The sequence below is a fragment of the Pinus tabuliformis genome, chromosome 7, assembly GCF_031772625.1.
Source record: "Pinus tabuliformis cultivar Carrire ecotype Pingquan chromosome 7, CPIR1, whole genome shotgun sequence".
Lineage (NCBI taxonomy): Eukaryota > Viridiplantae > Streptophyta > Pinopsida > Pinales > Pinaceae > Pinus > Pinus tabuliformis.
Genome location: NC_142293.1, coordinates 1,367,277,952 through 1,367,304,436, shown reverse-complemented (window position 1 = coordinate 1,367,304,436; position 26,485 = coordinate 1,367,277,952). Strand labels below are relative to the sequence as shown.

General features: G+C 36.3%; 1 protein-coding gene across 1 annotated transcript; it reads right to left on the bottom strand.

The window, feature by feature from the left end:
- Nucleotides 1-1,573: 1,573 nt before the first annotated feature.
- Nucleotides 1,574-7,094, bottom strand: LOC149252707 (peroxidase 27-like). The gene is made up of 6 exons (XM_089454245.1): nucleotides 6,999-7,094; nucleotides 3,652-3,833; nucleotides 2,722-3,109; nucleotides 2,423-2,611; nucleotides 2,157-2,322; nucleotides 1,574-1,974 (listed from the first exon to the last, which is right to left on the bottom strand). Exons 1-6 carry the CDS (start codon nucleotides 7,092-7,094, stop codon nucleotides 1,574-1,576), a joined length of 1,422 nt encoding a protein of 473 aa, XP_089310371.1.
- Between the last annotated feature and the right edge of the window lie 19,391 nt (nucleotides 7,095-26,485).

The window sequence follows — 26,485 nt, the reverse complement described above, 5'->3', positions numbered from 1 at the left end:
CACTAACCACGGCACAACACAAAGAATTACCTCCACGCTCAACGGCGGGATCAAATCTTCACTCACGCTGGAGATTCGGGATATTCTTGTCAAACAGCCCAATAAATCCCAAATATAAAAAACTACAATACACGGGACTCTTAACAGAACCCTCGCTCTTGAAAATTAGTAGTGTGCTTCAAATGAAATGAAACAAAATTTTCTAAATATATAAAAGTTCCACTAGCCAACACCTTTGATTGAGCGGTTCAGTACAAACTGCCCCCAATTTTGGATTTGCCGGTTCTGGTCTTCACACAACACGGCTTTCACGAACAGCTTCAACGTATGGACAGCATTTGCCGGTTCTGGTCTTCACACAACACGTCTTTCACGAAAAGAACAGCGTCACGACTCCTTCACGCAGGAACGGTTCATCAGCACTGCTGATACACGCAGCAAGATTTGTCTCCACTTCTTGATGCAGAACAATTTCAGCCCTTCACGACATCAACGCACAGCCACGGCTTTACACAGCCTCTCACGGATCTTTACGCGTTCTGGTCATACGCACAACACACTGCAACTCTTGCTTCTCAACAGACAGCACCAGCACTTGGAACAGTGAAAACTCACACACAGTCTCTCTACTCGGCCTGACTCAGCGGCCTCACACGCATAGCAGCGCAAACAAATACAGCACCACAATCCAATACTGGTTCGGGCTCACTGTCACCTTCACGACGGTTCTAGACAAGGTCTGGTTCTCACTGCACCAGCAACTGCTCACGGCAGACAGGCACCAACAACGGTTCTCGTCCTCACTCAACAACGGTTCTCGTCAGCACTCCTCACTGTCTCGCTTCGACGGCCTGGCAGCACACCAAACGATTCTTGATACGCACAACAGCAACTGCTACCCGAGTTCTTGACAAGGGTCTTGGCAGCACATACGCACAACAGCGCAGATCTGGCCTCACTCAAACACCACTCGGCCTTCCTCACCTGCGCTCTCACCCCAGCTCAAACCCTGAGCTCTGATACCAACTTAAAACAGAAAACTCACACAAATTTTATTAATTCATTTGCTCAATTACATCTCATTTATACATGAACCTCTCAACTAATTCTGGCAACCAATTCCTAACTAATTCATAACTAATTCTGTTCAACCAATTCATAACTAATTCTATTTCTACATTATTCTCACAATTGGAACCCAGATGAGAAGGTTATCATTAAACCCTAGTAACCAGCCAACTTATATGAGTAAGGCTTCCTACAGGGTAAATATATGAGTTACGCCATTAAAATAAAACCAGCCCAACTCCACAGTTGTGAATGAAAGAAAAATATCTCTCGGCACAAACAACCAATATGATGTTGCACGGAGAATTTTGAGGTCTATTGAAATTTTTATGACAAAAATTCTAATTCGGTTCGAACTGTTATCAATCTATAGACAATATACAAATTGAATGCTTTGATAGAGAATAAAATAAATTTGAAAGCCTCCTCACAGGAGGAGTTTATTTTTCTCAAATCAAAACGTACATGACTGTCAATTACATATGCAAAGAGAATCAAAGACCAATTAATTTGTAAGAGCACAGTGTCGTCGTATTTGTCCTGCAGTGCCTGTGAGCACACCGATTCTGCCCATCTTCTCCATAGACACTGTAAAATCGGAGAAGAACGACGAGCCCCGCGATTCTATATTGACAAACGCTTGTACCTCGTTGTTGGTCAGAAGTGCGGCATCGGATTGAAAGAGGCCTTTGTGCTTCATTAGATTGGTGTAGTAATGCGTATCAAATGTTCGAAAGCTGCCGGGATCCATCTCTACCCTTGTATTTTTGTCCCCTGGCTTGCATTGTAACTTCATTTTAGCTGCATAATGCTTGTTCAAGGAGGGATCCATATCTCCCTTTCCTGTAAAATTGTAAAGCCTGTTGCTAAAGGAGCTGCAGTGGGAGATTCCTATAGTGTGGGCACCTGCAGGCAGTATTGTTATACAACTGATCAGCTTATGATGCCATAATGTGAACCAATCCTTGTATAACATAATGGATCAGACCTAAGTGGTTTGAGTGGGCATGGTCCTCATGATGTTAAATGGTTTTTTCTTCCGGAAGTTTGGATTTCTATTGACAATTACAATGTAGAGAATTAATTACCTGATAACACAACAAGGTCTTTAACATCAAGACCATTGCTGGCAAAAATTGATGTGAGTTGCGAGAAATTCCCGGTGGGGGGAGGAAGTTTAGTGAGAGCTTCTTTCTTGATAGACACCACTCCATCTCTGCGTCCTGTTGGAACATTCCAGAATGGTCCACCCAACTGGTATTTCCATGAATTATATGTCATCTTAGAGGCTGTTGAGCCAAACAGAACAGTAAAGGAAATCACGAAATGCATTAGGGCTGAACATGAGTATTACCATTTGGACAGAATCTCGTGCGACGAGTGCAAGGATATCGGCGCATGACACGACACCCGGGCACACTTTCTCCACTGCAGCTTTGGCTGTGTCAATGATTTGGAATCCTCTCAGACTCTTATTCGGAAACGCAACCTTTTCTGCTTTAGTTGAATTTGTTGAATTCAAGAGCACCGATCCATCACAACCCTTCAGCCAGTTAAAAATGTCAAATTATTAATCCCAATAATATGTAAGTGTCTACAGAATTCAGATCGGAAGTTAACGAGTCTCTATACTTATAAATGCATAATACTCACTCTGACAAAGCAGTCGTGAAAATGTAATCTGAGCAGAGGTGCGGCCAGAGTTGGGTTTTTGGATATGTACTGTCCAACAACATTTTCTACTGCATTATAAACTCCGGGGCAGGTATTGTCATAGAAGTGCAGTGCGAGTCCTTCACCTGCATCTGCAGATACACAGAGAAATACCCATAAACTCGCAACTGCAATAAACAGACTTCTAACGGTAATTGTCTTCATGATATTCCCAAACGGTGATTGCTTTGCAAACTGGAATTCTGTTATTCCTATGACATTAGCCCGGACAGCGTTACTATGTATACCGTGAATACTTGTGCAGGGAGTTGCTTGTCGATTTCCAGACGAAGACAAAAAGTTTATTAGGAGATTCTCATAATTGAAACTGCCGCCAGTATTCTTGAGAATCATTTAACAGCCATACTGCAAAATAATTGTTTATATCGATTATAAGAAACATATAATTATTTATATTGAATATAAGAAACATATTTGGAAGCTTCAGATTTTTATAAGAGTTTTTATCTCCAAAGACCGCATGATCATTAGGTATCCTGTGCATTTCCAATTTTCATTAGCTGGCGTCTTGATACCGATTGCCTCTGTTTTCGTAACTAATTCGTGAACCAGTAGAGCAAGCATATCTTAAACAGCGCGTGACCGCCGGGCATGGGACGGGCACTTAGCGAAGTTGAGGGTTGACTTCGGCCATTGCTAGTGACGGTTATTATAGTAAGGGATCGAGCATTAAAGTAAGAGATGGGCACATGGTCGGGTCACATTGTTCCGCTTGGTTCGTCTAAGTTTCTGTTGCGTGATCAATGGTCATTATTCAAAATTCCTCTGATGAGTCGAGAATATTTTAAGGACATACACGGACTTTTCAGTAAACAAAGAGTTGAGGGAACCGCATCTTTGTGAATTTACCAGGTCAGAGTATGGCTGTAATTACAGGAAGCATTATTTATCAGTGATTCCAAAAGCATGTAAACATGGAGGTCGAGGTTGATATGCACCGTCGTCCACTGCAAAATGCCCGCGACAGAGAGACCTGAATTAGCAAGCCATCCATCATCGAAATTGTACACGTAACAGGTTATGGGCGATCCCTGTAAATTCTTAAGAAATCATGTTGAAGAATCAAAATTAGTGGGACGCTCTTAAATCATTTTGGAAACTGGTGAAATATGTTAAAATCATATTATTAGGATTAGGAACGTGCAAAGAGTTGGAATATTTTTGAGATAATTTAATTTCATTAATGAAATCCATCCTCAACACCACAAATGTGATTTACACTCTCATAAATGTCCAAAATATTGAAATTACTAATATTTAATATGTACGGACACGTTCAAGATGATTTCTTCCCGGGGTTTTCCAGAATGGAAATAGCTTATTCGTGTGCTAAACCTATTTTATTGTCAATTTGATTTAAAATTCTATAAGTTTTGATTGTTTATTTTGGTTCTGATATTTTATAAATTGGGTAGGAATATTTATATTGGAGGAATTATAGGGTGTGATGATAGACCTATTTTATTGTCAATTTGATTTAAAATTCTGTAAGTTTTGATTGTTTATTCTGATTCTGATATTTTATAAATTGGGTAGGAATATTTATATGGGGAGGAATTATAGGTTTGATGATAGGAAATGAAAGAGTTTCACAATGTTTGAAGTATATATACAAGTTCAGTGTCAGGAATATGACAATTAAGCAGGTTTACAATTCACAATATTTTGTTTATTAGAAAAGTGTGTATTGGAAAATATTAGGAGGATAACAATGGAGTTATAGTGTTACATAAAGATAAAGATAAGATAATTAAGTAAATAAAAATCTATATAAGCTTACAATTCATAATATTTATGGTAAAAGTTCACATAATAAGTGTATATAGTAAAGGATTATTATTAATAGAGAATGCAATATCTTATTGTTTTAAAATAAATAAGATCTAAAAGTTGGTTTGTATTACTAGAATTTATAAATTAATTATTAAAGTTATTATGTAAAATTATTGATACGTAAAAACATATAAATTATTTTATGATCTAAATTTTAGATGAGGGAAAATTATTTCTGGACACTTATATTACATTTCGATTATATAATTGGAATATTATTTTATTTTAATATTAGTAAGTTTTAAAAATTAATTATAATTATAATGATTTAAAATATTTTTTTATAGGAATTTAACAATATAATTTCAAGCAAGATTATGATTTTGGTTGTTTAAGACATTTCTAAACATATAGATAGATTTAATACATCAGAAAACTTTTGAAACATTCAAATTGTATAAATTACACAACTTAAATTCATACACTAGATTGTGATAAAAATTAAATAAAAAAATGCTTTAAAAACCTATTTCATCTATTAATTAAATTATATGTTTTTTTATAACTAAAATAATATTATTAACATATTATTAAAATATAAATATAATTTAAAATAATAAAATATTAATAATATTATTAAAATATAAATATAATTTAAAATAATAAAATATTAAAATAATATCAGTAACATTTAATAAAATTCCATTAAGATATTTATCGGAAAAAAATTATTTATTTTGTCAAGGGTGTGATGCATCCACTTTATAATGTATGTATCCAACCCATCGTCAACTATTTTGAAATGAGATGTGCATTTAATTCAGTGCTTATAATATTTGAATTAAAATACATATTAATTTATTTAATTTATAAATACATAATATTTGTTTTTTAATTAGTTATTAATTGTTATAAGTTAAAAATATTCCACTCAATTATAGATATTCTATAATAATGATTCTTATTAGATAGGTTTATGAATGTGTAAGTGTATTTTTTGTTTTATATATAATTTATCATTATTTTTTTACATTTAGCTCAATTACTATATTATCATTTTCACAAATAAATATCTACAAAATTGAGTATTTTTATGGAATCAAATCTTACTCGACCAATTTCTCTCCCCTTTACCATGTACAATATTAAGAATTATATTCCCTTTTCCGCGAAACAATGCATTCCATTAATCCACTTCCTTCCAATGCTCTATAACACTCTACCTAATGAATCTCTATTGTTGAGAACCAAGGGACTAATATGTGGAAAAGGGTCTCCTTAATTTTCGACATTCACCTATAAGTCTAATAGTGTCTCTTGCAAGTATATGGTAGAAACTTGAATAGGCATAAGAACAAAATTATGATAATATTGATATGATGGAGAAAACCAAAAGAATAATGGACAAGAAAATATCTTGCATGTATGAAATCATATATTATATATTGCATGCAAAGAACAGACCACATGCTTCTAGAGGAAGTGTAATGTCCCAATTTGACTCTTTGAAATATTTTGTAATTAAGTATGTTTTTAAATGTTTTGTTTTTAGCATAGATATTTTATTACCATATTTTAATCAACACCATGGGGAGGAAATATCATACTAGAGTTGTGATACATAATTTTTTTTTACTTTTAGTGAATTGATACAATCCTTGGATTAATTGGCCTAAGATAACAAGAGTGGGAAAGGTAGGGAAATTAATCTTCCTAGTTTATCCTTTCCCTTTGAGCTATGTCAATAATTAAAATTTAAGAATAACGAGAGTGGAAAAAACCATAACTTCAACTCTATGGGGACCTCATGCTTTCTTGGAAAATGTGCTCCCTTTAATCTAGTGGACTTGCCTCACCAACTTTTAGGAACTTAAAAATAACTTCAACACTACCACCACCTCCTACTTTCTTGGAAAATCAGTTTCCTAAAATCTAGGGAATTTATCCCACCATCTTCTAGAACCTATTTGGTTTCAACCTTTTTTTTGTAAACTTGGTAGTGCTTCCTCTATTTATATTACTTTTCCAAAATCTTTAACTTCCATTTGTTCCAGGTGGCTTACCTGCCCGAAGGAAACTAGATAGCCACCTGTCTTCATTAAACCTTGTCCAAAATTTAAAAAGGTTTATTGCTATCCATCTAGCATCATTATTTTGACTGTCTATACTACTGTATAGATAAAACAAATTAAACAAGTGTTTTTCATCATAATTTTTCAAATTCAAACTGGACCACTACATCAATCCTCATCCGAGGATATTACTGGGGCTAGTGCTTTGGCACTGGAGCCTGAAATCTCACTCCTTTGCTCAATTCTCCACTTCAATTCTTTTAGAGTCTATTCGATTCTTCCCATGGCAAGGTTATTTTTGTAGGTTTATATTTGAATTATCGCTATTTCCCTTAGTAGTTCCACCCTGACTGGATCCTTTTCCTTGTTTTTCTCATATGCCTCTGTTCCGTCACCTGCTGCTTGCTCTCGGTTCAGTGTCATGGCCCATGCCACCACATTCTTCATTACGCAATACTGCTGTATGGTTTGCCTAAATAGGGAGTGCCTTCCATGAGAATTCCCTGGATCGGGAACCATGCTTTCCTACTCCTCCATGGGGATGTCGTGGTGCTTGATACAGGCATTCAGCTCCCTCTCCCAACTCGCTATTTGGGCTCTAATCTCCGATGGGTTCCCTTCCATGTAAGCATTAATAATTGTCTTCATGTGTTCACTGCTCAAATTCCTCCCTCTTTTCCTGGTCGACCAACTTGTTCCTTCTTCCTTCTTTTTTTCTCTCTTTCCTTTCCTGAGGGCCATGTTACTCCCTGCCTGTCTGCAACTTTCGTCTTCTTGGTGTTCTCTATTCTCCTCACTGTACTGTCCTCGGTATGATAAGATACCTATCACAAAGCCATTACATTTATCAGAATTATAATAGTAAATCAAAACTATTTCCCATTTACCCATTTTCTTTCCCTTTCCAAGGTTTATTGCCTTCAGGATTTTTGTCGGAAGGGGTTTAGAGCTTGTCCTCTTTTTGTTAAGGGTTTATTCCTTGCATGGATGTCTTGCCATTTTCCTTCCGTGGCAACAATCTGCGCACATCCTATCTATTTTGGCTAGCCTCATGGGTTCCTCCCCAGATGAGGTTAGTTTTTTATTCCTCCATTCCCAGGGTCTCCCTGGCTTGTTAACAGCTTCCCTCCGAGTGATGGCTCTAAATCCCTCCCCCAAAGGTTTCTTGTTTTCCTAATTTGCTATATTCCTTGGATTTTTTTTTTTCCACTAGGTTGCTTCCCTTTTGCCTTCTAGCTCTGTCCCATCGATTCCTAGAGGTTGGGATAGGGTCATGCTCTGTCGGGATTTACTACGGGCTTTTGTCATTGTATGGTCGTCTCCCTTTCTGGGTTCGAGACCCTCCCTCCTGATCTCCCAACTTGTTGATCTGATCCTGCTTTCGTCCGCTATCTAGATCTTCGCTCTTCGGCCACCTTTCCTCTCACCAGCTTCTCTCGCCATCGTCTGCATGCATTTAGCTACATTCTAATTTTTGTTATGTTTTATGCCCCTCTCCCTTTAGTCTCTTGCCTTTACTGCCACTTGTCTAGCATTATTACCTGCACAGATCCCTACACCAACCTCTCGAGATGTTGCCCCTCTGTCCTTACTGCCATCTCCTCTCATTAATCTACACTTTCTCTTGGCTGGTCTTGTCGTGTACGTGCTGTCCTTGTCCCGCCACTTTCTAGCATTCTTCTACCCACCCCTATGCTCACTACCCTGCCCTCTTCTCTGTCATTCTCAGTTGTCACCACTCTCATACTCTCGAGAGTTGTACCTTCTCTGCCCTGCTCTGTCACCTACCAACTTCCTTGTCTACTCGCTTCATTCTCCACATCTATCCTTTCCCCCACTTGTCATCTTCCTCCTCCTTCCCAGTAACGTCTCCTCGGTCTCTCTATATTTCCTATGATGTTCCCCGATCTGGGGTTCCTCTCTCCTCCTCTGTCTTGTTAGAGGAGTTGCACTAGGTTTTCCATCTCCTCCACCTGGAATAACTTTTCCTCACTTGCATCCAGTGTTCTTCCTCTATGGCTACACCCCCAGTTTGCCAGTTTGTCTGCTGGTTCATTGCCTTTCCTTCTCACATGGGTGGGCAAGATGTAGTCTACATATCTTATGAGTTTGCCAATCTACTGCACCAGCCAGGCAGTTCTCTAGTTGCGACAGATTTTTTCTGCTTGGGTTCCTTGCTGTAGCTGTTTGACTATATCAACTACCATTTTCCAGTCTCCTTCAACCTGTAGATTTTGGTATTTCTACCTTATGGCAATTTCCAACCCTTTTTCCAATGCATGGAGCTTTGCTTCATTATTTGTAGCATTACCGCAGTCCATCGCGTAGATTCTAAGAGTCCTTCCATTATCGTCTCTGAATACTCCGCCAATCCCTACCTCTCTTGGGTTTCCTTTCGCAACCCCGTCAAAGTTTAACTTAATAAACCCCCGTTGAGGACTTTTGTAGTGGTTGGCCACCTCCACTTCATTGCTTTGGTGTATCCTGACTTTCTTGTGTGTCATGCTTGGCTTTAGGTTCAGGCGTATCATTATTTTTGTTTCTGTTGGGTCAGTTTTCCAATCCTTCTCATACCACCTCTCAGTAAGAATTATCTCTCTTATATTTTGTATAATTTGGTTCCATATCTCTGTTCTTGCTCTACCTTCCTCCTTGAAAATCAGATGGTTTCTCTCTTTCCAAATATTCCACAGGACAAAGCCTAGCGAGAGTCTCCATGCCCTGTTCAGGATCGTGTTCTGGTAAGGTTTTTTCCTCTAGTTTTCTATCGTTGTTTTCATGCTATTTATATTTCTGTCACTGATTTCAAATATTTTCTGATGTTGTTTCCACAGGTTTATGCTAACTTTGTAGGCATTGGTTAGATTCTCTAGGGTCTCTTCCTATTCTCTGCAGAGGGCACATCTCAATGGGCCTTGCGTTCCTTTTTTTCTCAGTTGGTCCCATGTTAGTGCTCTCTCGTCGCTGAGGATCCAAGTAAAGAATGCTACCTTCGGCCATGTTTTTGTTTTCCATATATTTTCCCATTTTTTTGTTTCTGAATGTCTGTTGTGTCCTGCTTTTAATTGGTAGCCTTCTGCTATTGTGAACATACCTTTGATTTTGTGCCCCCATCTTAGAGTATCCATCCCTTCTTTTATCACTACTTTCCTTGTTGCCATTTCCTTTTCATAGATTTCCCATTGGGGTGTTGCTGGCGCTTCTGGCCAGTTTTCCTATTGTTTTTGTTTTCTCCAATATCCATCAGATTCTGGGCACCAATAGTTTCGTACTGTTTCACCCTCAATTAGGTTGGCGAATTGGTGGATCTCTTTGAGCTGTGGCTGGTTGTTGAGTTTTTCTCTCTGTTGCCATGCTTCTTCCCAGAAGTTGGCTTTATCTCCTCCTCTGACTTCCCAGAAGTTGTGCTCCCTGATCAGATCCCTGTTGGCACTGGTCAAATTCCATATTGCAGAGCTTTTCTTCTCATTTTGACTTATCATCTTTCCTTTTGGAGACCTGGGCATCTCGTATTTTCTCTCCCATAGTTTTTTCCACAGGTATTCCCCTCTTTGTGTCCATCTCCACCACAAATTATCCCCCATTACCTGGTTCAAGGTGTATGGATCTTTGAGACTGAGTCCTCCTTCTTTTAGGGATTTACTTAGCCAGTTCTAGGATAGGAGCGACCATTTCTTTGTCTTACTAGACCCTTTCCATAGGAATTTTGTAAACATATCTACCATTTTCTGGCAAATTGTTTTAGGTGTGGCTTGGCTGGTAAGTTGATATATCAGGATGGATTGAAGCACTGATTTAAAAAAAATGATGCGGCTCAGGATATTTAGCACCCTGAATGTCTAGTTTTTCATTCTCCTTTGAATCTTTCCCATCAGGGTACTCCAGTTGGCCACTCTATTTTTCTTGTCATTTAATAGTATGCCTAGATAATTAGTAGTGAAATTCCCAATTCTAAATCCCATAGTTCTTGCCAGGAAGGCTTGGGAGGCAGCTTGGGTATTGAAGAAATAAATTTCCAATTTCTCTTTGCTTATCTCTGTCCAAGATGCCCCTGTGAAGTCTGTGAGAATTTCCATTATCTTTTTTGCTTCTTTGAGCATTTCTTGTCCATATAGCATAACGTCATCGACAAATTGTTGGTGGGTTAGAGGTAGGTCATTTCCCCATAGTATTAGACCCTTTAGTTGTTCACTGTTAACTTTAGCTTTTATCAGTCTTCCTAGTCCATCCGCTGTGAGGATAAATAGGAACGAGGATAGCGGGTCGCCTTTCCTAAGCCATTTGGACATAACTGGCGTAGTTATCATTGACATTACTCATCTTATCTACGTGTCATCGAAGCTGTATGCCTTTAAGATATTTTGGAGGTATCTCCAATTTAGTCTGTCATAAGCTTTAGCTACGTCTAGTTTTATCAACATCCCTTTGGTTTTTGAATTTTTCAATGAGTGAATTGCTTCTTGTGCTACCACTATGCCATGTGTTATTTGTCTACCTTTGACAAACCCTATCTACTCCTGGGATATTAGCTCAGGTAGTATTGGTTTTAGTCGATTCACCATAATTGTAGCTAATATTTTGTATATAACATTGCAGAGAGCTATAGGTTAGAATCCATGTGGTTCTTCTGAGTTATTCGTCCTTGGTATCAAGGCTAGGAATGTATCGTTCAAGGCCAGACGCATTCTTTTGGTGACTCTGGATTCTTCTACTACATTCACTATGTCTTGGCTCATGAAGTTCCACGTAGCTTGATTAAATTTTGAAGTGAATCTATCAAGCCCAAGTCCTTTATTCTTTTCCATCTTTTTTATTACCTCCACCACCTCTGCTTTCATTATGGCTCTTAGGAGAGCCAAAATCTGATCTCTAGTTACTATTTTAAGGATATGTTGACTAATTTTACCAATGTCGTCCTCCCTTCCAATATTGGGTTCTATCAGGAGCTCTTTGAAATGTTGTACCAGCAGATTCTCCATTTCATATTTTTGAGTTAGCCTATTACGGTGGTGGTCCCTTAGGGAGAAGATTTTGTTTTGTTGTCTATGCTGTACCATTGCCTTATGGAAGAATTTCATGTTTCTTTCTCCTTGTAGCCATTGGATTCTTGATTTTTGTTTCTATAGGATTTTGTCTTTTTTTCTTCTTTCTTCCAGATTATTTAGCACCAGTTATTCCTCTTCTACCAGCTTTTCACTTCTTCCTTCATCTATGATTTTCTGTTGTATTTGTTTCATATTTATTTGGATTGTTTCTTGATCCTTCTGAATGTTTCCAAATTCTTCTATGTTCCACTTCTTTATCCTTCCTTTAAAATCTTTTAATCTGGGTTGGAGGGTGTGCATTTTATTTCCTCCTTCCATCCCATTCTCAGTCTCCTTCCACCAATTCTTCATTTTGTCAATAAAGTTGGGTTCTCTTAGCCAGAATGCCTCAAATCTAAAGGGTCTATTCTAGTTCTGTTGATTCATAGCTATTTCTAATTTAATGGGCCAGTGGTCCAACCCTAATAGAAGATATCTTTTCCAATGAAGTGTTCTGTTTCTAAGAATCTGTCTAACTTGGATGCTATTTTTCTGCTCCCTCCTCTTCGATTGTTCCACATATATTTTCCATTTATGGTTGGGATATCTACCATTTTTAGTTCTTCTTGAAGGTCCCTGAATCTCTCCATCTTTGGCTCTTATCTTTACAGTCCACCTTTCTTCTCATCTTTTGATGTTGTCATGTTAAACTCCCTTGCTATCATCCACAGTTTCTCCTCATGAAGGTTTCTAAGCTACTGGAGTTGGAGGAGGAAGCTTCCTCTTTCTGCTGGTGTATGAGGGCCATATACTACAGAGAATAGAAACCATTCTCTGTTTCTGATTAGCCGGAACCTTCCAGTGAGTATTCTTTTCATGCCTATCCAGTAACCTGCCATGATTTCTATAGGGTTCCATAGTATTGCTATGCCTCCTACACTGCCTTTCGCATCTATGCACATGCATTCATATTTTGGTTTTATTTTATTTAGGATTTCCTCCATTTTCCTCCATGAGATTTTTGTTTCCTGTAAGAACATTAGTTGAGGTTTTTCTTTTCTTAATCTTTCCACTAAGTGACTTTATTTGCCTTTACTATTAAGGCCTCTTATATTCCAGGACGTAATTATCATTGGGGTGCTTGGTTGGTTTGGTGGAATACCGCTGATAGTGGTACTACTCTCCCACTATTCACTAACATTTCTCCCATGATCTGTATCGATTTTTGTAGGTTTCTTCGACCTCTTTTCTTTCCACATTTCTCCCAGTACTGTTGAAATGTTTCTCTGTACAGTCTTTTTTTCTCTTTAGGAATGAATCTTTCATTTAGGTGTCTCCACTCATTTAGTAGTTTCTGCAATACTTCTTCTTCTAAGCTTAGTTCTTCTCCTCTTCTTGTATCAATTTCCATTATTGCATTTTCCATCTTCTCCCTCTCTTCCATTTCCTCCTTCTCTGTTAGTTTTCTTTGTGCCTTCCTCTTAGGTTTTGATTTGCCTTGGCTTGTGCTGCTTTCCTTTCCCTTTCTCCATGATAGTCCATTGTTTGGGTCTCATTGTTATCTTCTTCTTCTTCTTCTTGTAGGATTTCAAAACTGTTTGTATTACTTGGTTGGGCTTGTTGTTCTTTCTTTCCTTTACTGGTGTTCTCTCTTGTTTGTCTTCTTTTTCTTTTTACTTCTTGAAACCCTTCCTTGTCTTCTTGGTTTTTTCTTTGCTGTTTATTCCTGCGCTCCTCTTCTTCTATTTTGAGTGTGAATTCCTTAAACAGATATCCATACTCATGACATCTTCTGCATTTGAATGGAATATGTTCATATTCAAGGGTTTGCTGCCATACCACTTCGTGATACTCTAGCTCAACTGTGTCTGGAATCAGGTCTGTTATATTCATGTAAACACAAATTCTAGCATATGAGGTGTATCTTCCTTTTTTGTAGTTTCTGCTATTTTAACAAAACTACCTATTGTGTTTCCTATGCCCTCTAGGATCTTCGGATCCTGGAAGTCCATTGGTAACCCGAATAACCTCACCCATACTAGGGCTACCAAGAATTTTTCTTTTTCTGGGTTATAACATTCTTCCTAGTATCTCATGAACAATCCAGCATTATAATGAAAGTAAGCACCATTTTCAAACACTTTTTCTTTATCTTGTAGGTTTGAGAATATTACAATGAAGAAGCCTCTTTCTCCCAGCTTTAGCTCGGTGTGGTCTCAAGGTTGCCATTTTTGTTGGATCCATTTGGTGAGGTCCTTTTCCATCGGCCATACTCCAATTAACTTGCATATGAGCGCATGGTCTTTCATGTAGCTTCCGTATCGCTCCAGTTTATTCATCGGGATGATGAATCTTGGTTTCTCCATCGTGCATGGTAAACACTTGCCTTTGCTGCCTTCCTACCATCGTGCTCCAAGGACAGGTCCTGGTTTTCTTGCTTCTTCCACCTGGTTGCTAGTGTTCTGGCCTTCTCTTTCTGCCGCGTCTCGATAGGAGGGGATCTCTCCCCTCCTCTCCTCTTTTAGAATTTCTCCTGGCTCTTAGTTTATGTTTCTATTGGTTGCTATAGTCTTTGGTTCTTCCTCGCGCCGCCTAACTCATGGCCGCTTGACCATTAGGGTTGCAGAGCTTTCACAATACAATAATTAAACATGATTCGACTTTTACCCAAAAGGCACTGATAAAAAAATACTTCTTTTGAATGGGAAGGGGATTCATTCATTTCTTCAATAATCTACTTATTCATTTATTTCATTTTCATAGAAAAATTTGAGGAAGGAGACAAAACTTTCATAGCCAACAAATTTTAACATTTTCAAGCTAAAGCAGATATCGTTGTGGACCTTTCTATGCACATACTAAAGAGCACTAGAAGGAAAATACTTTTTAGGGAATGTTGAGGAGATAAATAAGATTCTCTTTGGTGATATGTGTAGGTATTATAGGCACATGCTAGTTTCTTTATCCTTAATAACATCAATATTCAAAATATTGAAATATTTATTAAATCCAAATATACGGGCCTAGACGTTTGTATGCATATACTGAAGAGGAATGTAAGGGGATGCTTCTAAGGGAGCATTGAGTGGATAAATAAGGTTCCTTTTGATGTATCTATAACCATTGTGGGTGCTATATATAGATTTGGATTTAGAAATCCTTGTAGTAAGAAATGTGTTTGAGAAACTCTCTTGCATGAGTTAAATAATTTCTCAAAGTTCTTGCATCACTATTCATCTTTATAGTATCATCTAGCCTAGTTAGGGCATGGATTGTTTTAGAAATATCAAGTGTGATAGAGCCAAAACTTGGGTGGAAAATTTCTTATCCTCCACCAATTTCCTGGCTATAGATTTGAAGAAAAGATAAGCTCTTCTTTACTCATATTACTAAATTGTTAAGATTATGCATATCATTATTCCTATAGATTTTTTGTTTTTTTTTTTTCTAGTTAAGACTAACCTAAGTACCCACGGGGGATTTGAACCGGTGACCTATCGCAAGGAGTGCCTTAACAACGCACCCATTCACCGTCAATCCAAAGCCCCGTGGGCTCCTATAGATTTTTTGTTGATTGTATTGAGAGGTAAAATTTGAAACCTTATAATGTACCATGCATGCTAATCTCTTTTATTACATATTTGTTTGCAAGTGAAATCCAACCCAATGTTCTGCTAAATACCTTGTTTGATAAGGAGAATTTATAAATAATTTGGAAAATGTGTCTTCAGTAAGTCTTGAAAGCATGCAGTCCTTATAATACTAGAAAGGAACATTATGTTCATTTTAGAAATTTAAGCATGTGAGGATGAATCTTTTCTTATAACATGTGAATGTTGTCTTTTAATTCTTTTTTTACTCAACTCTTTAGTGGAAAGCTAAATCTTATGATGAAGGGTGATTGTATAGTGTTGAGAATGAGTTAATATGAAAGTGAAATTTTAGGGATTTTTATGAAATAGTTACAATATATTTATAAACAAGGTTTAAGAGTTTCTTTGTATCATGGATAAGATATTTTGTGCAATTGATGATGTATCCCATAATATAATTATCCATTGTTACACAACATTTATCATAGAGGATATATATTCCTTGTGATATTGTATGTGAAATACATGTATCACATAAGATACTTACCTGTTGAGGTATAACATGCATCATAGGAGATAAACATCTCTTTTGATACTATATAGATCACGTGAGTTAAATATTCATTGTGACACAATGTGTAGGATGTAAGAAATTCATTTTTGTTATAATATGATGTTTGTTTCTAGGAAGAAAATACTAAAGAGTTAGGAAAATTTCTATGGAAGTTTGGAGAGTTTTCTCTTATCACATAAAAATATTTTTTTGACTTTGTGATACATCACACCAAAATATTTTCCTAATGTGATAAAATGCATGCAAATAAAATCTTGGAGTGTGATAAAGAAAGAGGAATTTTGTTTTTGTGGAAATTGTAACTTTTATGCTTGATATGTCAAAAACATAAATAATTCCCATGGGATGTCACATGAAGAGAAAATAATTCAGTGCAACAAGTAGAGAATAAATAAATAAAAATAAATAAGGAACAATGGAATAAGAAAGTGTTGGACACCTAATCCTCTAAGGGTTAGTGTGGAAGCAGAATAGACTAAGGAAGTCCAAGAGAACTTGGGATGTGGAACCCAACGGTCAAAACATGTACTATAAATGTATATAATTTGTTAATAAAAAAATGTACTCTCATGTTTTATCTTTCATATTCTCTTGCTGCCATGTGTGTGTTTAGCATGGTAACAGAGCGGGCGAATTCCTACCCTGCTCAAGTGTGAGCCACTATGTGTATGTGGCCTTTATCTGTGTGTCATTATATGTGAGATGTATACATTGAATTGTGTTGGACGCTGTGAATTTGGTTGAAAACATTGAAAACATAGACATTGCATTCAGTTCAGTCAGCTGCATAGAGTTTTGTATGCTGGTGTTTGAGGCGTTACCCAGAATAGAGCGATGAAATAATGAATTGAAGGATTTGTTTTATAAAATTGATTTGGAATAAAATCTCAAGACCCCAAAACGTTTTTTTTGAGTTTCCTGTTGTATTACGAAGTTTTCCGCCACTTTGCAGTGCTATGAAGTATCTAAAATTTGGGTCATTGCTTCCTTGAAATGGTCTATTTATTAATGCTGCAAACTGTATGCATGTGTCCTTGCTGAGAGACCCATCGTTGAAACCTCAAGCTTCCCATATAATATGCTACCCATATGGCAGAATTCAGTTTCTAATATATATGTTACTCCTTGCTCTAATACGCAACCAACTCTCATATAATCTGTGGTATTTGTCATATACATTTTATTCTCTGTGAAATAGTCTACCCTCCAAACCATTATGCTCGGTGATATCACTTGTCCGACTTGCTGGTGGTATGACTCTGTCCCTCTGCCATCTTTTCATGTCAGAACAACTACCAAGAGCATTTATTTTTCTGGATAAGAAACTGCCTTTTGTAGTCTGCAAATTTCCTTGAAAAGAACTATCGTTCTTATTTCTGGATTGAATTTGTCTTACACTGAATTTGGCTTTGCCACCTGTTTAACATGATCAGTCATTTGTTGCATCTCTGGCTGAACCATTTACTATTTTTTCGCTTGTCATGATTATTCTCGATCATTACCCTGCTATCGCTCAATAGGGACGATATAGATTCCCTGTCCCATCACCGTTCCTTACCGTGTACTCTCCTTACCTCGACTCAACGTTATCTCCATTGTCACCTTTGGAATGGAATTGCATGTTCAAGGTGGTGTTGATGCATCAAAGTTGTCAATGGAGGTGGAAGCCTCCTATTTTTGAATGTTGCTCGATGCACAAGTTATATTCCCCGACCTCCTCCATACACAGCCAACTCCCATTGCCTTCCTTCCATTGCACACCCATGCTTCGTAACAAATGGTGGCTTTTGTGTCCACAAACATGATAGCAGGGTTCAAACCATATGTCGCCAAAAGAGATATGAGCTTTTCTCATTTTGGCTGTTTTAACGATCCCTTTCCTGGAGAGGTGAATTCAAGATCCCTTGCTCGATCGATGAGGGTGCTTCCTTTCAAATTGCTAACAGTTGGGAAAAATAGATCTACTGGTGTGCAAATGGTGTTTCAAAGAGTATGTTGAAAAGCTTCGATGATACTGTAGTGTTGAGGATATAGAAGTTAGATCAAATCCAAAGAAAACTATGATGTGAAAGCACAAATTAAAGGAGAAGATATCAAAGTTATCCAACATATTATGCGAAAAGATTGGCTGTTGAGGTAAAAAAAAGGTTCATACGTCATTTTGAATTTTGACATTCGACCAAGAACCATTTTTTTACCTGCCAGTTTATTTTGTTCAAATACATTTATCTACACTGCTGTGTTAAGATTTTATGTATTCAAAACACATGGAATTGCGTTGAATTTCCACTGTGAGAACTGGTTTGAAGTGTTGAAAATACTGTGCATTAAGTATATGGTGGAAATCCTAACCATGTCGTGACTCTTGGTGCGGTAAGCGTGGAATGGTTGGAGTGTATGGGTCGTAGGTGATGGAGGGAGCAACATCTTGTTTGTGTATTACTACTCTGCATCAATGCTTGAAGAGTATTTTTTTCTCTGCATTGTATTGTTGGAGCGATTAATTCCCTTTGCATTGAGTTTTGAATACTCACTATGCTACGCTAATCAAAGGCTGGTCGTTGAACAATGCTGAAGCGATGAATGACTCTCGTTAATAGACTTTATGCTAGTTATGAAGATGGAATGTGTGTTGAATGGTGTTGGTGAACTCGATTACGTATCCATTCTTTCCGCTGGTCTATGGGTATATATGCTATTTGTTATTTAAATCTTGTTCTGTGCATTAGAGTGTTGCTCTTGAGCTCTTTGTTGAAGAAACATTGAACCCTCTTCACACCCTGCATTGATTAGGGTCATTGAATACCGTGAATTGTGGTGCATGGTGATGCTCTTTGCTGTGTGTTACTTCTGCAAGTGTTCTACAATGCGTTGATGAATGCATTGAGTTCTACATGATATATGATATGCATGGTATATGCGTTGAAGGCCGTATGGTATGCATTGAGTTCTTGAATGGTGCGTTGAAGACTGTAGGGAGCAATTCGATTGACCTCTTGTTAACTTTGGTTGTTGATTTCTAGGTCGTGGATTTGAATCCGCAGTGTCATTCTCGGCAAATTCAAGCCAGGCATCGTAGAGATTGTCTTCAACGTGGGCAGGGGCAGTTGCCAAGCCAAAGAAGAAGCCTCCATCATCCTCATTTTTGTCTGTGTTAAAAGTGGCTAAAATTCTCAGATGTTGCTTATATTGATTGCATTGAACCAATAAGTTATATTCATATATTATTTTTGTCCTTAGCAGAGTACAACTGATTGGATTAAGGGAGTGCTGGTGGCTGCCAATTAATGCAGAGGCCTGCCCAAACATGATGCAATAGAGGCGGAGTACATGCAAGTTGGTCTGTACATTATATGTATTATATGCTATTTGTTGTTGATTGAGTTATATTGGAGTTTGGAGTTTAGTGTTGAGTTACTCATTGTTTTACTATTATTTGAGGTTGATTTACTTAAAAATGACTCCAATTGGTGAATTATTAGAGTATTTGAAAGCTCTTATACAATCTACTGTTGATGACACATTCCAAATCAACAAAGGCTCTCTCTCAGACATTCAGGTCTGTCTACAAAATGCACAAGACAAAATTGATTTTTTGCAGCTCGAATCTCAGTTACAACAAGAAGAATTAAAACAGAGGAGTCATCATTCTGAACCTATTTCTATTCAGAAGATTGAAACAGGCTCCCATAAAGCAGCAGTTGTACATGCAGGTCTAGAAGTTCAGTTTGCACTTCTCAATCCCATCATCAGACCTTGCGAAGAGCTTTTCCATAACAAGCACAGAACTGGTCTTGGATATGACAAGCACTTGTCCTTACACATTCCAGACTACTCCAAACCAATCCAATTTCAAAGTGCTGGATTCATTCATGATAGTTCATCTGCTCCTCTGTTCACCTCCAGCTGTTCCAGATTTTTCCCCTCTTCCACAACAGCCACAACAGATTATGAAATTCCAACACTGTGATCGAGTTGGACATTTGAAAGATCACTATTTTGATCTTCATTCATGTAAGCATTGTCATAAACCCAGTCATTGTTCAAATGGATGCTTCAGAAACAAGTCTCTTGCAAGAACAAAGATTCATCTTGGATGGATCACTTCTTGGCAATGGGTATCAATAGCCAAGAAGATATTTCAGTCACATGTTAGAACTTGTTCAAGAGTATTAAACAATCTTGCAGTTGATTTTTCTCCATCATCTCACCTTGTATCTGACAGGGGGGGAAATTATGGTCATCTACAAGCTTCAAAGTCACATCAAGCGAGCCTGAGCCACAACCTACCACACCAGTTTCAGAGTTGTATCCAAAGACAAAGATGCCCTTGAGCATGCCTTCAGTTGGTAATTTGGGACACTGCCTCTAGCAGAATACTTCAGCTTCTTGCCAGTTTCAGAACAGTTCTAGGAATAGAATTGGAGACACTTCCTCTAACAGAAGACTTCAGCTTCTTGCGAGTTTTGGAAGAGTTCCAGGAATTGCATTAAGCATTCTAGAGTTGTTGGTCATCCTTAAACCATCACAGGTTGAGACTTCCCTTTTCAGGTTGAAGTTCTCCCTTTTATGCGAGGTGAGACCTTCCTTTCATGGTTGAAGGTTTCCCTCTTCAAAACATCAGGAACACTTCCTCTAGCAGAAGATTTGAGCTTCATGCCAGAATTGGAAGAGTTACAGGAACTGCACTAAGCATTCCAGTGTTGGTGGTCATCCTTAAACCACCGCCCTTTATACCAACATTTCAGAGAGCACATTCATCTTAGTGTTGTCATGCATTTTTTGCACGTTTTGTGTTATAGCTCTCTTCTTGGACTCATACACAACCCTTTAGATTAAGGGGGGGAATGTTGGACACCTAATCCTCTAAGGGTTAGTGTGGAAGCGGAATAGACTAAGGAAGTCCAAGATACCTTGGGATGTGTAACCCAACGGTCAAACCATGTACTATAGATGTATATCATTTTTTAATAAAAAAACTGTACTCTCATGTTTTATCTTTCATATTCTCTTGCTGTCATGTGTGTATTTAATAGAAAGAATGAAAACACTATTACAAGAAAATATTCTTTTGGTGGTGCAAGGTATTACACCAAGATATTTCCTTCTTGTGATATATCATACATAAATAAAATTACTTGTTGTGATATGTTGTAGGGATGATAAATTTATGAAGTGATAAAGGTGTTTGTTACACATAATATTTTTCCTATGAATTAAAGGCATGTTTCTTATAATATTTTCCTATGATAGAAGGCATGTTGCACACATGATTATTTTGTTCTAACATAAGGCTTGTGGTAGGATATTTTTTTTTAGTGAAATAGGGTATTTTTTTGGAAATAATTTTTTGGTGTGATATATCATTTATCACATGTAAAATTAATGGAGTTTTAACTGGGAAAAATGTTATGAAGTGGTATCAAAAAATGGTTACATCATTATAGACTATATGTGCTCAAGAAAGAATAAAGATAATGACCTTGACCCTATGGTAATCCTAAAATTATATTCTCTTTCAAATAGATAGTCAAGAAAACAAAGGATTTAAGTGTTATCAGGGAAAACTTTACATATCCTTAGGACATTGAGTCTAATTGAAATTTTAGGAGGAACATGAATACATGCCTAGATATGGCAGAAACCATAAGAATCCTAAAGCTAGAACTCTAGAGTTGTTGGGAAAATAATGCGAAGACCATAACAGCTCAAGAATTGAATGAACTAAATGATTCCCTATTATATATTTTGAATTATATTTAAAATAAACTACAATAAAGTTATAATTCAATAAATATACTAGTAGAATTCTTCCAAGGAAAATGCCACATAATGCTAAGACTTAAACATTGACTGCTGAGAGATATGTACCATCAAACATATTAAATTGATCAAATAGGGAAACACATACTTATGAAACTTCAACTAATAGTGGTTCAAGGCCTTTGTCTCACGAGCATGAGGAGAAGAAGCTCATTAAATATTATTTACAATGGGAATTTATGAAAATAAAGCCTCCTATATTTAACGGTGAGGTGAAATCATAAGAAGTTGAGGCATGAATTCTTCAAATGGACAAGCACTATAAGGTACATGACTACTCTAAAAACATGAAAACAAGTGGAAATTTTCAACATGAATGGAAAAGAAACTATTTTTTGGGAGGATCTCGAGAAGGTAAAGGAGATTAGTGAGAGGAAAATTTCTTGAAAATAATTCAAGTAGTTTCAACAATAGTACCTTTCAAGAAGATTCTATGATGGTAAAATCAAAGAATTCATTTTATGAAATGGGGACAAATGACTATGGATGACTATATAAGTATACTTATGGAATTACTAAGGTATGTTCCACACGTTAAGGATGAAAAGGTGAAAATCCACTATTTTCTCACTGGACTATCTTAGTCCTTTAAAGATTTAATTGAATTTTATGAGCCTAAAATTCTTGATAAAATTGATAGAAAGGCTAAATATTATACAAATAGACAAAAAAATAAAAACATATTTTAGAAAATCATGGAAGGAAAAGAGAAAAACATATATTGAATAGAGAAAGAAATGGTCCAAGCCTCAACAACATAAAAATTACCAAGATTTTTAAGCCAAAAAATCCAAGAAAAAGAAACTTATATCACAAATTTCCATCTCAAAATGGAATTAAGCCATTGGAATTAATGAAAAAGAAACCATGGGAGCCTTATAAATGGCCTATGAAATGTTGGGGACGTGGAGAAGAAAATATACTCAGATATTATTCCCATACATAATAGAAAACTAACATTTTCCACAACCTTCAAGAATTTACAATAGTCAATGATGCTACAAAAACCATCCTAAAGTCTATATGATATTGGAAGCTAAAAAAGTAGACCACCAAGCTTTGGTGGTGGAAATTGGAGATAATAATTTTTTTATTTTTATTTTTATTTGTTTATTTGTTTATTTTTATTTTGATCAATCTAGGATCTATTAATAGTTATGTGTCACTTAAAATTGTTGACTCCTGCAACCTTAAAAAATGAAAACACAAGAAATCATGGAACATGTAGTTAACTGCAAGAACTAAAAGAAACATAAATGAGCTAGTTGAGTCATGTACCTTGGAGATGAATGAATTATATAGATGGAAATATTTAAACATGTTTCTATTGGGATCTTATGATTTTATAATGTCTTGATTATCATGGATTAGCTATTATTTGATAAGGCGGAACTAGATTATTTCTATGGGAATTTTGATTACATAGGTTGATCTATAAAATATTCTAGATATTTCATTGGAACATTTATAATAGATTTAATAAAGTATTGAAATATTTATATCACATGCCATCCAAAAATTAACACAAGATTTTCATCCTAAGAAACCCATATGGAGAAAACCCTACTAGAAGGTGAGGCACCTCTAGTCTCTTTTCTCAAGTATGGAAATATGAAAACAAAAAGAAAGAGGTACTTTTATAGAATTAGCCGATACATGTGGCTTGTAAAGCCACTACAAAGTCTTACTCCCATCTATTTTTATCTATAAATACCTGTTGAGGCAAATTAATTACCTATCATTTAATTGTCAACCCGGGGGTTTTGTAAAACTTGCGAAGCATGAGTGCACTATATATGCTAGAAATTAACTTCCAATTTAAATCAATCTAACTAATAAACCAAATAACGACAAACCAAATTCACCTATTTTAATTCAACAATCAATTCAAAAGAAATTATAGCACAGTGTGTGGAATTGAAATCTTAATCTATCACACTTGCAGGAATTGAAGTTTTAATCTACCACATTTGCAGGAAGTGAAAAGCACACCATTCTTTAAAAAATGAAATTGCATGAAATGAAATCTACTCTAAGGGATCATGTGTGCTTTTCCAAATCAGGATCCTATGAAATGAATAATCAAAACCACATGATATGAAATGAAAGCAAAAACAATCATTCTTAACCTCTAGATATGAAAGAAAATAAAAACAATCACTCTTAACCTCTCACACAGGAAAATATATGAAAGAAATAAATCTTAATCTATGAAAAACAATAAATCTCAATCTATGAAAAACAATAAATCTCACACATTATAGATGGCCAATCCAAAAGCATGAGGGATGGAAAGTTGAGAGGCTCCAAATACAAGCATAACAAAATCAAAGTGAACATCACTCATGAGCATGGTGCCAAAGCCAAATTTTATATTCAAAACATGAGCATTTCCCAAACTCTTCACATGCCTTTCAAAAGAGAAGGCTCTCCTATTTATACAAAAACATAAGAAACTACCTCATTAATGGAGGTCCATTATTCTCTCCCCAGATCCCTAGAAAATCTCATAGAGTTACAACTGAAATAGGTAATGATGAGACACATATCCTCTTTGACCTTTATTCAAATCTTCTTTCACATCTTGAAGATAATTCGAATTTGAGTATTGGAGGCCACATAAGGGTGCCTTGGGAGCTTCCAAATGACCTACATATGTCATGAAACTCAAGCCACTTTTAATTATTAGCAAGTATATGTCATTTTTCTAAATTTTAACCATTTAATTTACTTATAATACTAGAAATCATTAGCTTTTGGAAAACACAAAGGTAACCCATATAATTATGAAAATGGAGGCTAATGAAAGGTTATATGGTCACGGAGTTGTGACATGTGAGTGAAATGGTGGTGACAAAGGTGAAAGTGGATGATATTTTGAATACATTTTTGAGACTCTACATTCCCCCCAACTAATGTTATTGCATGTCTTCATGCAATCTACTGCATTTCTTAATCATGATTTGCTTTTGAATGAGCTTGTCTTATATCATATGTCCTTAAATTTTGCATTTGAAAATTTCATTACTTTTCACAAAGTATTCTTTGTCATACATTTAATTGCAACATGTTTGGTTGGTTCTTGTGTGACAACCAAATTCTAATTGGTATTGGTTCTTGTGTTTCAATACCTTGTTCCTTTTTGTTGCAGTATGATTCATTGAACATATTTAAGAATGCATCTTTGAGTCATCCATATAATATGCTCATCATTTAGGAATTTATTTGCAAATCACATAACTTTTGAACCATAATGAAATCATAATTGATTAGGACAAGTATGTTAGGATGAAATGAAGTGAAATGGAATGAAGTGATATGGATGTGATAATAAATGGATTTCCCTTCCCCCCCCCACCCCCCAACTAAAGGTGTTTATAGTTTTTTCAAATGAGAAAGGAAATATGGTGAAGTATTTTCCAAAAATTATAACTTCAGTATTCAAGTAATTCTATGATTAAAAGCTAGAAAATAACATACCTTTACTTACATAGGAAGTGGACAAACTGTGCATATGTAGAGAAGTTGTAGCTACTGCTGGATCATGGAATAGAATGTAGAATTTCATATGCTTCTTGGTTGCATAAATAGTGGATGAGGTCGTGAAAATGGATTCTTTATTGCTAGTGCTAAATTTGTTGTATCTACTACAAAATTCTGAATGATATAGTCTTCACCTGCTACAAAACCCGATGGTACAATTCTGGTCATGCGAATGAATGTGTTGTTGTCGAGCATGAAGAGAAGTCATTAGATTACTGACCATCAATGAATGTCGTTAACCAATGCAAGGAAAACTTGTCATTAATGTCAACGAGTGCCAAGGTACCTAAGTACATCTTGCAAAGTGCGAATAGATGAGCTGATGTCGAGCCACTTGCAAGATCCAACAATCAAGGGACATTGATGTATTCCCATGATTGTCAGTGAGAGAACTTGTCATTGATTCATACAAGCCTAAAGGTACTAATAAGGACTCTAACCTTGAACCTAGATAATGTGCTGATGTCGATAGGCCAAGACTTGTTAGAAGGGAGGCGTTAATGATCCTACATCATTTAACACTAGTATGAAATAATGATTTTGGAAGGACTATGAATGGAAAATTTTGAAGTGGATCAAGGTTTATTTAATGGAAAGGAAAATGACAAGAGGGTAAAGAAGCGAATGAAAAGAAAAAGGACAAATCAACATGTAAGTGAGTTGAATGTCTCTATGAATGGAAACTAAGAAAAATGTAAATGAAAAATGTGGAGGAAACATGCAACTCTTTGCAAGGAAAATGGTGATGATGATGCTTAGCAAAATGCTTGGATAGCTTGTGAGTTTGGAGAGGAAAAATGATGGCATTTATGAATGATAGCAATGGATTTAGTTGGTTTATGTCTATTGAAATTGGTCGTAGAAAACCAATCATGCATAAATTGGTCTCCTCCAATTCTTCGATTGTCCTGGAACCTAAAAACAAACATGGAACTAACATTGCAACAATCGTAAGTGTGTTCAAGGAGAAGTGATCGATTTCTCTAGGTACATATGAAAAATTTGCATAATTGACAGGTTCATGACACCCAAATAGTTAGTCCAATTTCACAATTGTGATAATAAATGCAATTTCTAAAAGAAAAAAATTCGTCAATTTATGTTTGAATCATAGCATTTCATAAAGATAAAGAAATATTATTTGTGAATGCTTAATGATTCCTGCAAAAAATCCTCAATAAAAAATTCATTAATCAATCTTGTAGATATAGTGCCTTCATAGTTCTTCTTCTCTCCTGCATCATGCTTGAAAACATAATCATTACACAAACCAATAAATTT